At 39.0% G+C, this 15,387-nt stretch overlaps 1 protein-coding gene across 1 annotated transcript in view; it reads right to left on the reverse strand.

The window, feature by feature from the left end:
* Window positions 1–14,930, reverse strand: part of faf1 (Fas (TNFRSF6) associated factor 1) — a 68,260-nt gene extending 53,330 nt beyond the window's left edge. The window contains exons 1-6 of the mRNA XM_058072940.1: window positions 14,645–14,930; window positions 13,468–13,536; window positions 9,889–9,935; window positions 7,886–8,187; window positions 7,705–7,796; window positions 7,212–7,309 (exon numbers count right to left, since the gene is read on the reverse strand). Of these exons, the coding sequence (XP_057928923.1) occupies window positions 7,212–7,309; window positions 7,705–7,796; window positions 7,886–8,187; window positions 9,889–9,935; window positions 13,468–13,536; window positions 14,645–14,704 (668 nt within the window). The 5' untranslated portion in view covers window positions 14,705–14,930. The remainder of the gene's footprint in view (window positions 1–7,211; window positions 7,310–7,704; window positions 7,797–7,885; window positions 8,188–9,888; window positions 9,936–13,467; window positions 13,537–14,644) is intronic.
* Between the last annotated feature and the right edge of the window lie 457 nt (window positions 14,931–15,387).

The raw sequence follows: 15,387 nt of genomic DNA on the forward strand, positions 1-15,387 counted from the left end.
CGGGTCGCAGGGCAGCAGTCTCAGTAGTAAGTCCAGAATTCCCAGGACCCGGCCACCTCTTTCAGTGCCACTGGGAGGTTCCCAAGCCAGCTGTGAAACATAATCCCTCCAGCGTGTCCTGGAGCCTCCTGCCGGCTAAGTAACTTCCGGATCGCTGTAATACCAAATCTGTATCAATAGTAGCGTAAGTCCACTTTTCTTCAAATACGCAGTCAACGACAGGCCTGACCTAGATTACTGCTAGTGACTAATTTCCACCAATGATCTGCAGTACAAGGTTGCCGTTCAGCCAAATGTGACAAGCATACATAGAACAGGTCAGTGATTAAGGGTTGAGATAAGTCCAAACATCTAACACTAGTAGCGGTTATGTGTGTTTTTAGGAGAGTTTTATCAATTCTGAAAATCAATTAAAAAAATTACTCGGAAAGAAAACTCAGCAATAATTCCATTATGGACAAAACCACGCTTTTGCCATGTTAAATGTATACACAAACATTCCAGTTTGTCCATCAATCAAGAGAATCCTTTAAATGCCCTCAAGTCACCTAAAGGGTTGCAATGTGGTTGCCTAAGTTCTTGCTTCTGCCTCAATTGGCTGGCTGCATCTGAAGGTACTGGAAATGGCATAAGGGTGCCAGGAGGAAAATGTCATTTAACTTTGTAGACGGGAAAAATTTTGCAGTTTGAGTGAAGGGGGGTGGGGGACAGATTGGTTTCATTCTGAGGTAAGCCTGTTTCTTAAGCTGTGAGTCCCTGTGGCACAGAGCAGACTCTAGACCTTATTAAACGTGCACTGCCAAAACACATGCACGCACACAATGTGTCAAATGCATGCTTCCTAAACGCAGTGTCAGAGTTTTCAAGCAAAAGCACACATCATTATGTTGTTGCCAACAGGTACAGAGGAGGTCAGGAAGATCACACCAGGTATTCTTACCTCCTCCACATTTTGCATCCACAACAAAGAAGCAGGATGCGAAACCATTCAGGCTGTGTTGTGTTTTGCTCTGCCATCTTGTCCAAGTTAATCAGCATGCTCACTGTTAAATCATTTCCTTGAGAGCATCTGTCTGTCTGCTACTGATCGCAAAGACCAGAGATAAGGGACAATTGGGAAGAAAAAAAACCTAATGAATCTTTTTTTTTCCATTTAAAACTATTCTGTCATGTCAAAGGAAAATTACCATTCTTTGGTAACAGTTAGAGTGGACAGTGGGCAGTGGAGTTTGAGAGACAAACAGAGAGGGAGGCCAAGAGGCTCCCCTGAAATATTCATCATGCCTTCATCATTTATGCAAGAGATGAGCTCCTCCTCGACAGCCGCTCATATTCGTCGACATGGCTGTAGAGAGCACACTTCAACTTTGCAGCAACAACGGAGCATCTTATCGCTTGCTATATATAACAAGCAGAAATTGATGTGCGCTCTGAGTGCGTTCAGATTTATTTTTAATCAAACAAAGACAATTAACAGGAGTTTACTCAGCAGGTTGGTAATGACACTGCAGCACTGTTTAATCAGTTTGATTTGACTATGTGTATGGCACGTGAGCCAAAGTCATTGCTAGGGGTATCGTGAGACACCCACACGAGATTGGGTCTACCAGAACGATATGACAAAATTTTTACATCAATTTTAAGAAAAGTACATTGCAAAAATAGAATTTGATAACATACTGTAAATCCCAGTGTAAGCCACTGCTTTTTATCAACTTTGAACCCGGTGCTTTGTACAGCAGTGCAGTTAATTTAGTAGAGTGAAATTTATTAAAAATTCTAGTCTTGTGACATCTCCTTAACTTCAGAAGTACCACTAATTGCGTGAATAGGGTGACGCTTGCAAGTCAGCGAAGATCACAAGCTATAGTGCTCTCACAACGAGCTTGTTCACCCCATATATCAGTATAACAAGAACAGTCCGTCATGGCGTCGTCTTACCAAAACTAAACTCATCACTCGGCAACTTAACACTCAAAAGTATACCTAAAACATATACAAACGTGTGAAAATATGAGTTTTTGTGAGTTTGTTCATAGCTCACGATTGGCTCCTGTCAAAGAGCTGCCTGGTCAGGTAGATATGTTTGAGGTTAGAAAGTTCATTTTGTTGCCTTTTATGTTTCAAACAAATTTGGCATACTAGCTTGTTTATGTTGATGGGACCACATTATTATTATTATTATTAATAGCCCCACACTGGGCCTGTGGCATTTGGTTTTGCAAGCATCCTCATCCCTCACGGTGACCCGCATTGCTCCTCACGAAGCCGCACTATTTTGCTGTGTCTGTCTGTCACTGTGTGCAGCCCAGCCTCCACCCCCAGAGACAAAGCGACTGTATGACTGACAAGAGGTCTCACTCTGTTTGCGGTTGAATATATCAATGAAGCGTATGAAGCATCTAGGTGCTGAAGGTCCTGTTTCTGCCTGTTTGGAGGCACGCGCCACGAAAAACAGACTAACATGAACCAACGTTTGTTATTTCAATACTGCTCCGCAAATGGAAATAATAAATAAGTGAAGAACCCACAAGACATTCAACCATGGAAAAGTGTGCCATGGTGGCAGTAGAGTATGTATAGTATGTATAGTAAGTAAATGAAGCTAATGAAGTGTTGATTGTTAACTGGATTGGTTATGATACAATAAGGGGCTAATATGGTATCTGTGGTAGTCACTCATCTTCGGTTCTAGGCAGTGTCCATAGAGCTCGCTGGTAGCTGTCAGTGGCAATCACAGCAGGTAAAGCATATCATTAGAAAGATTTTATACTAGGTGGTAAGAAAAATATTGTCACAGTGGTTTTCCGACATTACAAATGTGCATTCATGTGAAAAAAAATTACAGGTTACCTATGGGGTCTTAAAAAGTCTTAGAATTCAATTTAAAGCCTAAAAATGTCTAAAAGTTTCATGTGGTAAGAACTACAAATGGTGTGAGTGGCAAAATGCATGTTGGTATGAAAACACTACACAATTTTGCAATTAAAGGATAGGCTGCAATTTCCAAGTTGTTGCTGGAGTGATGAGGGAAACCTGATGCTCGCTAATGCCCACAGTACACAAAAGTTGTGTGTACTGCATTTATAAAAGGTGCGAGCAGTTTATTTTTATTGCAAGCTAACAGCTTCTCTAGTCCCGCTGTGGGCTACAAACCCGCCCCATCACTGTAATCAGTCACCCCCATCCCTCCATGTGGTCATTATTAGGGGCACAAATTTATACACAAACACGTTAGTACACAAAGGAGCCCACCCACTTCTATTCAACCCCAACAGTCTCACACCAAAACAGCTGACATAGGATAATGAGCTCCTGACACCCAAAATTATATTGTTGACACTTTTGGAGTAAAGGCAACGGTGCTGCTAAAAAAAAAAAAAAACACCACAGTGATTCATGGGGGGGTGAGAAGACATGGGTGAAAGTGAGGGACCACTGTGGTGATGAAGACAATGAAAATCACTTTTTATTCAGAATAATTAATAGCATGTGAATGCCTGGATCATTCCATAATTGTGTTATTTTTATTATTTTTAATATTATTGAACAATTAATTTCCCATGTATTTGTATTACTGTAATTAAATTTACGTCCGTGTCAAATAGTAAAATTTTATTTTTGTGCTAATAGGACTAAACACACAGTACTGTTTGACTAAATAGGCCAGGTGACAAAAGAAGGCTCAACATTTTAGACTCAGTTTAAGTGTTCTCTGCACCTTGCCATTAACTTAACAGGTTTGCAATGTTCTCAGTTCAAGATCTGCTGGTTGGTGAAAAAAAATAAATACAAAAGACTATTTTTATTTGTCATAACAAAAACATTTGCTGACACAGTACCAGCACGAAAGAGCAACAGCTGTCCTCTCTGACATGCAGCCCACCACCACAGCTTCAAATAATCTTAGGGCAAATCCTGAATTTCTGTAGCCTCTTAGATCTTCCCTGTCAATTTCTGTTATCTAATATTACCCAAGGCAATGTGTTCAAGTCAGCAATTCCCTCACCCACACTGCTGCCTTTGGTCTAGACCAGGGGTCAGCAACCCGCGGCTCCAGAGCCGCATGTGGCTCTCCAGCCTCTTTGTTGCGGCTCCCTTTGCAATGCTTGAATATTTTTTAGCACCCGTGTGGTGAAAATGCACGTCTTTGTTATGAGTTTACAAAAATCCAACTTTGTGTGAGACCATGAATGCATCCTGACTGAGTTCTGACTGGTGACTGAATGAGCAGACAGGATGCTATCCAGTTCTCTCTGACAGGTTAACATGAAGGGAAATGAGTAATACTTTGAGTTATTTGAGTTATTAATTATTATTAATGAGTTATTTGACGATTCTAAAAAATAAATTAGAGCTCATTTAAAAACAAAAGTTTATCTCCAGTACTAGCAAGAGTACTCCAACTCGTCTTTTTTTTTCCCCTCCAATGTTGTTTTAAACATACAACGTTTTGCGGCTCCAGGCTATTTTTCTTTAGTGGGCAAGTGGGTGAAATGGCTCTTTTCATAGTAAAGGTTGCCAACCCCTGGTCTAGACAGCATGGGTTTGATTGCAGATAGCCAGGCACAAGCCCGGATAAACTGGAGGGTTGCGACAGAAAGGGCATCCTGTGTAAAAACTAAGCCAACCCAAACGCGCAATGCTGTGGTCGTTTTGGCCATCCTGACGAGAAGGGTTGGAACTATGTAAGTACACATTAGTAAAGCCAGGGCCCCAGACTCCAGATATACATTACAATAAGATAACTGCTGACTTTCCTTCTTCTTTGGCATTTGTCTCCTTTCTTCGTCTTTAGGAGTTGTTGGTTGGTTGGCAAACTCGCTCATTTGCGCGTTACTGTGTGTGGAGCCCAAGTTTGTCAGCAACAAAAAATATTCAATAATAATAAAATAAAATTGGCAAATTAACTGGTAAGATTGCCAACTTCTGGAAAAACAAATAAGGGATGCCTCGTTGGCAGAGCCAACCACCCCAACTTTTTTGAGTGGGCCTTTAAGGGAACAGCAGCGAATAACTGGTACTGCTATGTGGATGACACACGGGTCAAAATTAGAAGCCAAGAAGCACATTAACTCAGTGGACCAAAAAATCCAAAATCACATGTGAGCATGTCAAAAGACACCAACTTTCTCCCAAATACAATGCTGTCCTTTCTTCCCTTCCTAAAATACTGAGTCATTTAGCCTCTAAGAAATAAACAAGAACCAGCCACGTTGGTTTCAGGTGGGGCCATGACCATCATTTCATCTGAATGGGACACTAACGAAGGTGATACCACCCAAACGATCATTGTTGGCGCGTAGAGGCTCCTAACGATTCTAACGATTGTCATTTGACCCCACTAAAGGGCCAACCATTTCTGTCTGGACCTGCCTCCTCCTCTAGAGGATAAATAAATCTTGCACCAGGGATCTGTCCTATCCAGTCTGACTGGTGTGTGCCCCAGCTAGTCTTTGAGCATGAACTGTTGAAGCCTGCTTAGATGAGAGGCAACTAAGACAACCTGAACAGTCCGTTTGCAATCAATGGAATGCCCTGGGAATAGGATTACTACAAATATAATGGTGTTTCTATTGATAGAATCATAATTACTACTACCTCTATAGTACAGCAGTCCAAGTAGTACATAGTAACATTAATTCCATTAAGAGTACTTCCAATAATTGATAATGCATAAAGAACAAGTTACTTATTACATTATACATATTATACATGTACATTATACAACACGCTGGTGAGGAATACTTTGTGATGGCAATACTCATCTTAACTTTCATGCAAGCAGACCATACTTTCTAAAAATCATATAAAATCTTTTTACATCATTTAATTGAGACTATTTGTTGCTGTGATGCGTGAACTTAACGGTTGATATTCCTTGCTGGATGATGTTTACGTGACAGACAAAAAGGACAATGGCACATTCAGCTGCCAACGGTGATTGTATTACTGCTGTGGCTTTACAGTGAGCTGTGTGACATTTTAGAGGGGAAGATTTGTTTATGCTCCGGAGCATTCAGTGAGATGAATGAAGCAGTACTGGATTAATGAAGCATTCTACCCAAATCTCCCCTGACACAAAGGTCTCTCGCTAATGGAACAGAGCAGTTTAAAAAAAAAGGAGAATGTAGGAGTGAACTGCATATACACTGTGTGAAAAACAGCAAAGAGGCAGCAACAGTGTCAAGACTGGAATATACAAAAGTATATTTACACAAGATATTGCAGCAGTAGATATTCTTCTCACAAAGAATGTGAGAAAATGAAAGAAACTTCAGGTTAAGCATCTATTAATACTAGTGATGTTTCTACACTCCTGCTCAAAATTTTAAGACCAGTTGAAAAATTCCAAGAATTTACATTTGGCACTGTTGGATCTTGAAGAGGTTCTAAGTAGAGCTTCAAAATGCAAAAAGGAAACATAGGAATGAGACAAGTTTAAGAGCACAGCATTTAAAAGCCAAAATCTTGGCAAAAATGTGATAATTTACTGTCAGGTATTCACTCTTGCGGCACCATTGGTGCCAAGGTTGGACGCCGTAAGACCTTCTTAAAAGATCCTGAGGGTTATTGAACAAACAGGTCAAGTAGACCCAAAAAAAGTAACCGGCCATGTGTCATATGATCCGATAATCCACCTGTTGGCAAAGACACAGGATAATCCTAGGCGCAAATTAACATTGTTACAGGTACAAAGTGCAGTCCAATAACCATCAGATGGCATCTGTGAAAGAATGGTTTTTAAGAACAAAACTTTTCTTCAAAGGCCTTGTTTCCTTCCAAAATTGCCCATTTGGATTTGCATGAGAGTACCAAACACGGGATATTGAAAGATGGAAGTTTTTAATTACAACTTACATTTTAGGGGTGTATTGCCTTTTGTTTTTTCTGCGCTAATGTCTTAAATTTTTGATCAGCTGATGAACAGCCTATTTAAGTTTATCAGTTGTTTGCAATGAATTACTGACTCAATTTTTTTCGTTTCACTTTCTTCTTTTTGCATTTTTACTCAGAACCTCCTTAAGATCCAGAAGTTCAAGATGTAAACTCTTACAATTTTTCATTTGTTCTTTAATCAGAAGTGGCTATCGCTGGCAGCAACTCCTCCACTGGTTGTCATAGACTGCCATCTAACGGTCGTCCTTCGCAACTACACTGGTGCCACTTTTCATCCTTTTACCACCGAGATGGTTGATGGAGGTAAATACCTGTTTTTGCTGGTGCTGGCGCTGGCTGTGGGGGCAATGTCTGGGGTCAGGACATACAGACTGACATTCCTGGGCAGATGTAAACTTCGAAGCACCGTCTGATGACAGAGTAAAAAACAATAGTGGGGTGTTATTGATGGTTTTAATTTTTCATATTGTCATGAACTCGAAACATCTATTGTATAAAAACACTACAGATATCCTGCAATTACAAAATTGTGTTTTGTAGTGAATCGAAATTGTCACAGGGAAGAAGTCTCTTTGCAACAGGAGAATCGGCTATTTTTCGTTGGATTTGTGTTGGATCTGTGCCTGTGCATTGTTGAGTTCACTTTAAGAATTTTTTTTCTTTTTTTTAGTTAGATGAAATATATAAAAACAAAACTCTCACTGATGTACACCACTTTGTATTCAAATGTGGTCATTGTTAAAGTGCATCAGAAATTTGGTATGGAATGATATGGTGTTTCCTCACTAACGGGTACTAACTCACACTATCAGACACATCGCCACTCTTCCATCCTTTCAACTGCATTTTGGATACAGGAACACCAAGCTCTGTCTCGAGGATTTGCTTGATTTCACCTGTGGTTTAGAAGAAATCTTTCAATGCAAACATGTCTTCATGTGCAAGAAGACTCACTATGGACATAGCAATGTAGTATTCTGCTCACCGACTGTTGTGCCGTCCTCCAGTACCAGCTCAACAGTGCGTTGTCGGTACTCCACTTTGAATTCAAGCATCCGAGACTGGCGCTCTACAATATGTCGGGAGGAAGGGGAGCTTGGGCAAAACGTAGATGCTGAGGATGACAGCGGACTGGGAGATGAAAACAATGAGGAGCATGTAGGAACGGCGCCTTCGGCTGCTGCAGCTGTGTCGGCTGCTGTTGCGTCGGCTGCTGCTGCGTCGGCTGATTCTGATTCTCTGTGCGGTCCGTACATGCTGGCCTGGCTCGCCTCACTGGAAAAGTTACTGTTGCAGAGGTGAAAAGATTAGCATTACATTTTTAATATACAATGTATGCACACTCTACATTAAGACAATGGACGTTTCGGGTGCAACGCTACAAAGAACCCACAGTACGGTTTGTACCTTGTTCTCTGGCCTACCATCCAGTTTTCAGTTTGGAGTTTAGTCTGTACAGTACAGATAAATAGATTATCAGTTTCTCAACCATTGCATCCCTAGTGGACTTTGGACGACAAAGCAGACAAACTGCGCCCGCCTAACACAGACAAATGTCAGAGAACTGAATGAATTGGTCCTCCAGCTGGAAATACATTTTCTTGGCCATAAGATTATTTTCTTGTAAGCAAGGCATGCTTCGTAAAGAGGATACATACAAAAGGGAAAGTATTATGAAACAGGAGCACTTGTGTTGCAACCAACTGGCTCCACTTCAGGTTACTTCATCAGAGTTTGTGAACTGGCCAATAGCATAGCATCCTGGCAGTGCCAGCCACTTAGAAAATGTGCTGGCTGCTACTCATGCTGCCAGTCAGCCTCTATTGAAGGCAACAAGTCCCATTAGAAAGACCGGCAATCATCTCATGGCCCAAGGGCCTGGACCACACTGCAGCAAAAAGCATGCACACAAAAGGTGTGAGTACAATACAATGCAACTGAGTGGGTTCACATGGGCTTTGTGCATTCATGAGTGTCAACTAACCGTAGAATGAGTGTGAAGGTACAAAGGAAGCTGTTTTATTCAGAAACTGTGTAGGACGCCAAGCTTGGATGGAATGTCTCCTTCAAAAGCGTATCGTGTAGCAAGATAGAAACCATAGCCAGTTCATTTTAAAGTCATTGGGACATGCAAGACATGATTAGGCCAAATATGGGCAAACTGTGGCACGTTAAACCTTTTTAATCCAGCCTGCTGAACGTTTCCATGTTGTTGTTTTAAACCTACCCAGCAGTGACCGAAACCGCTGTACATTAAGAAAAAGTTTACAGATCTTATTTTAACACGGTTGGAGCAGACCATAACTTATCTGTTTCAATAAAGAGACTTGATTGACAACCTCCTCCTCATCCTTTCACCGTCTGGACGTTGAAAATGGTTAAATGTAGAAGCACAAAGTCATTATCCTGCAGCATCGTAACTGTTAACAGTAGGGTTTATCAATAAAATAAGGCCAAACACAATATGTTTATAATACACTGTACAACTGGAATAGACTGGCGCTCTGCACAGTGCCATAAGAAACTTACTTTAAATTTTATTATATGGGTTAGGTTTGTAGCTTTTTATGTAATTAATTGTTTTTTTTTACATTTTTCCTTATCAGAGAATAAAACCATGTTTGGTGCTCTTGTGCAAATACTTTAGGCATTTTGAAGCTCCTTCAAATCCCAAAGTGCAAAATGAAAATTCTTATATACATATTGTGTTTTTATTGATTGAGCCCAGAGTGAGAAGACACAATGGAACATGTTCACCTCATGTAACTTATTATTAGTCATGAGTACCTCACATGCCAACTCTCTTAAAAACTGTGGAAATATGTCTCTAGTATCATTCCATGACAACACTGCTGTTGATGTTCAAGTGTGCGGTCCTTTTAAAAGACGACAGTACATGGGCAAAGTCTGTCTTTCACGTCATCACATGCTTTGAGCATTAGGTTGTCTGATGTTTTTCTCTGCGACGCAGAGTGTGAGGAATCTTACCTTTGCAAGATGCCGTTCTCCTGTGGTATGACTCCATTGATGGCTGCCTGTGATGACAAATGTAGAGGAATTATAAACATTACTGATTCTTGTCACCGTTGTACGACATCTAATCTCCTAACAATGAAAATAAAAAATGCCATCCATATTGACCCAAATATAACCCTGAATATAATTTTTTCAAGACCCATTTTTGTCAAACTCTAAGACAAGGACATTTCCAAGGTGCACAAGTGTTGTTTGGTGACTCAGCTTCATTGTTCATCATCTTAAAATTAACATTATAACTCTTCATCTGTTTGCTGACTTGCCCAACTTGTACAATCTGTGTGCAGGGGAGTCCTAGAGTGATAGGAACTAGGCAGCTTGGGGAAAAGTCTTCTGGTGCCACCTACTGGTATGCATGTAGAAATCTTTAAACCCTAAACATAGGATGACATCTATTTCACACTGTCAATGGTGGGGGCCCGCAATACATACAAGCGATAATATATACGTTAATAGATTCTGACAGTATGACAACCTTCGTCAAAACTATCACGGTTTCAGGGTATTACAATTACAGGTCTAAATATGTTACTTGGAAATCTTTATTAAAAAAAAGAGGAAAAAAAGTCCAATCAAAACAGACAGACAAACAAAACTACACAATAGAACACGATAAAAGTGGACAATACTGTATGTATTGAAAATAAATGTTGAAAATAACTGAATTCCTCCTAAATAAATAATAAAATGCAGTTTTCAATGTGGTCTACTGTGGGTAATCCTGCAACTCCAGTCAAAAGACACTAAATGTTTAGATTAACATTAGTAATCGACCAACAGTGATCATACTGACGCTTTATTTATGAATTACTTAGGAATTTATGAACAGTGCAGTTGTCCCTAGCTTAGGGCATTGTTCCCTCACTCTATTGTATTTTTTTCAAAAACTAATACATCGCTGTTTCATGGTTGGCTACGGCCATCATTAGTCCAACAAAAGGTAAGCAATGTTAGCATATGTTACACACTCTTGGCCTAAATTAAGCATTTTCAAGCATAAAAATGTTTTAAATGAACTAAAATACAAATATGTTTGATGAACTGTATTCCACACTGGCTAATAGGTGTCATGAGTAAGCCCAGACCAGACTTCATGGCCAACAACAGGCTTTTATTAATTTAATAATTATTTAATGTTTTATTTTTCATTTGAACATGCATCAGATTACAATTGAGTGCATCACATAATTAGTTCACAGTTCCAGTTTATCTTCTAAAAGGCATAATAATAATAGTCATCATCGTCATAATCACAAATAGAGCAACTTCTGTGGCTGTACTCCAGCTAAAACTCAACTCAATTCCCCAGGTCATACCTAATTTGCGTAAATTCCATGATAGCGGTCAGATCTGCATCCAATTAACTGCAATAAATGAACAATTACCATATGCTCAACTTTCTTCTGTTGTGATCCAACGCTACATAAAAATTGTATTAAAATTAAATTAACTTGACCTTCTTGGAGTAGCTTGGGATGGCATTGGGTGGGGCATCAATGTAACAGTAGAGGAAACACTGCAATGAAAACCTGTCCTGCAGTAGACAAAGCTAGCTGAAAAACATGACAGCTAAACAGATCTAGCTCGCTCATTGAGCCTTTGTTTGAAGAAACAATTGACTGGATTTGTCCCGAACACTGGCTGTACTCAAAAAAGGGGCAAGACAAAGCTATTGGGGGTGTTTGTTGGGATATGCTGTATGTCTGTATATAAAGCCTAATAAGGCTACTGAACTTGGTTGTCACGGGAACCCTGTAGGGACTTAAGTTTGAATGAGTGTCAATATTTACAGTACTCAAATTTTCTGCAATTTTAGAAGCACATGTATTTTCAGACAACCTTTTCAACCTTCAACTTCTGAGCATGCACTGCACTTTGAAAGACCTGAAGGGGAAGCTGGTATTGAACCAGCAACATTGTTACCAGATGACCAGCTCTAATGCATCTAGTGTTTAAATGTTTTGGAAACCTCCAGTTTTGCTTCCTGTCTTTTCCACAGTGGCACTGTTTCTAGACCAAACAACATGGCTGGTCTCACCACAGTTTTGTATACCTTTCCTTTCATTTTAACTGAAACTCTTCTATCACACATCCCGCCTGACACTTTTCTCCACCCGTTCCATCCTGCCTGCACATGCTTCTTCACCTCCTTTTCACAATCTCCATTGTTTTTCTTGCGTCAACTGTTTACATTCAGAGCATTCACAGGTGCAGTGTGAGCAGACTTGACTCTGTGGTGTCACTATCCTGCCCCGCTTTCAACTTGTGCCAGCCAACATCCTAATAAAAATACACGCTGAGCTAAGGCTTCTTTGTAGTTACCTTCACTAAAGCGGCTATGGTTTTGATTGAGTGGGTGTTAGAATGATTATACTTTTTAACATGTTGCTACACATTTTTTGCACAGTATGTCACAAAAGTGAGTACACTTGTAGTCACATTTTATTAGTGTATCTTCTCAAGGACTGTACTTCCTGCAGTGGCTATCGTCTAATCAATGTAATATTACTTATTAGTGAATAATGTAAAATAACACATATGTCTGTGTATGCATATTCTAAATGTCTTGTCTGTATTTTCGAAAGGTTGGGATCATTTGCAAATTTCTTTGTTTTCAAAGAAAAACATTTTCATGCATTTCACAAACAATTAAAATTAATCAGATGATTTTCAAAGAACGATCTACATTTTTGAGACCTACTATCAACAACTGTCAGTCCTCTGCATCAATCTGCTGGTATGGCTGCTAATCCAAGTTAATCATTTTATTATTACAAAACCCATATAAAAAATCTCTTACCATGCTGTGTAAACCTCATTATCCGAAACTTTGGCATCGTTTAACACGACAATACAACATTGTATCTACATTTACAGGTCAAAATTGTAGAAAAAGTATAATAGGTCCCGTTTAAATACATTCATGTGAAATACATTTTCAGACATTTGCCATCTCTTAACTTGATTTGTAGTTTTCAGTTAATTTGGCACTGTTAATACATAAAAATATATATAATGCAGATAGTGTTGTCTAACTTTCAATAAATACAGTAAAAATGGGCACAGTTCAGCGACACGGTGATTAATTTGAAAACTGACTAATCTGCTTAAAAATGTTAAGCATTTGACAGCCCGACTAAGCCATTATTATTTTTTATTATTTTTTAAGTCCACAGGGCAAAGCAGATGTTTACCAGAAAGGAGAAAAGACAGTACGTTGAATTTAAAAGATTCAAGGTACAATACGTACAATGAAAAGGTAAATTGTCTTTGTTAAACACTTTTTCTCAAAATATTACAGACCATGTATGGCTCCCTTGGAAGGCTGACAAACTTCCATTTTGTTCCGTGAACTTGTAGCAGTTATCTAATTTGGTTGTTTTTTGTTTTGTTTTTTTTTGGGGGGGGGGGGTGTTGTGCTGCTATAACTTGCTCCTGTTAATTTCTTACTCCATCCAAAAGGATATACAAACTCAAATGGTTTTTCTGTGAGTCAAAACAATAAATCCAACAAATATCTGATGAACTTACCACTAAATCCCAGTTATTAAGCTCTAATAAGGTGATTGCCTCTGCAATGTTGTCAATTCCAGTGCAAAGCTGTAAACAGGAAAAAAATAGGACAATTAGTTTAAAAGTATGAGTGAGTATGACTATGAGAAGAGTAGTGGAAGAAGAAAAAAACATGGTTCCAAGGACTTTATTATCCGACAAAAGCTGATATCAAGAATGATACAGTGTTCTACCTCCAGCACTATCGCATAATCCATGCAGTACTCATTTATTTACCAGTATGTATTAATTAAATAATGAACTGAAATTAATACAACAGCATGTATCTATCTTATATTTATAATTTGTGTTGAAATAGTGCCTCAAGGTGAAGTCTTTCATTTTTCCATTATGTCTCCAAACATACAAGCTTGTCAACAAAGTGTTTTATCTTCTTCGTGGCTCAAACACGATTTTAGAATCTTGAGCGTCTCACGTGTGGCAGTACGAGCTACGAATCCCCCCAGCTGGTGGGCGGTAGTAATTACAACAATTGCATCTTGATTTTTAAATGTTTAAAATTGTAAACTAATCCAAGGGCCGGTTAATTATAGACAAGGACCGCCAGTTGCCTATATGTCTGGTCTATAGTGTCTGATTTAGAGTTCCAACTGGGAAATTAATACATATTAAGACATTAACAGCATCACAAACTCTACAAAATTTGGAGACCCTATCAGCGATGTGAACGTTAATCAAAGCGAGTTTTGATGTATTGCTACTGAACTATACTTAATTTAAGTCTTTGTGCTATTATGATTACTAAGTCTTACTTCAAAGTGAATTACTTCACACAGTGTTTACACGGTAAGATCGTCATGTCAGTGAAGTGGAGAAATGTAATCCGTTATCAAGATATCTTCTTTTAAACCACTACATGTCGTTTAAACTAGCAAATACAGATTTCAAAATAAACTCGATTGGTAAAGGGTTTCTATGAGGACATTTGCTCGACTGTTGTTGACAAGAGAGACAGCTCCATGCTAATAACAGCCATCCGTTAGCAAGCTGTCAGTTTATTAGCTCACTATGCTAGCAACAGAAATCAAAACTGGGCCTGGGTCTGCTGTTTATGAAGCCACTTGGCTCCAATGTTGACATATTGACAACAACCAACACTTGCAAGCAACCATGAAGTTACACACAAGAGACACACCTGAAAGTCCGCCAGAATCATCTCTCTGTCCATGTTGCTGTCGCCGCTGTCGGAGGCCATGGCAATGACTGGCTAAAAGCAACGCTGCTTCTACGGGCTCTCGTCGCTTGCTCGCTTCACAAGAGGATACTAAAGAGGACTGAAATGCTTCACATAGAATTGACAACCCTTTGGAGGCTTGCGAACGGAAGATATTTAAGTTTATTCGGGATTTAGCTGCTTCAGGCAGTCATTCTACAAAGTAGCGTTACTGTTCGACGCTTTACGGCAGCTGACGTAAAGTATTGAAAAATGCTGCAACATAGCAGAGGACGTAGTATCATGCACTTTTAGTGTATTGTAGTATTGTAGTATGAATAACGTTTGAAAAATAGAATATTGTAATAATATTCAAGAAAATAATGAACAGTGATCAGCAGCATCATAGACATAATCACGTATTATTGTTCTCGCATTTCAATAATACTTTTGATTCAGACATAATTGTTGAAAAGCATTCGATTTTCTACAGTATATAATAGTATAAATAATAATAATAATACATTGTAAAATAAATGAATACATTCAATTAAAAAAACATTGTTTAGTAATTATCTCTTACTATTTTAATCAAACGTGACATTATTGAAAACGAATATTTCTGATTTACAACGGAGTAAGGTATATGAATAAATATATAAATAGATTGACAATGCGGAACGTAGTTATGACAGTTATGAATTTCAACCGGGAGGGGCAACATT

The sequence above is a fragment of the Doryrhamphus excisus genome, chromosome 5 (assembly GCF_030265055.1).
Source record: "Doryrhamphus excisus isolate RoL2022-K1 chromosome 5, RoL_Dexc_1.0, whole genome shotgun sequence".
Taxonomy (NCBI): Eukaryota; Metazoa; Chordata; class Actinopteri; order Syngnathiformes; family Syngnathidae; genus Doryrhamphus; species Doryrhamphus excisus.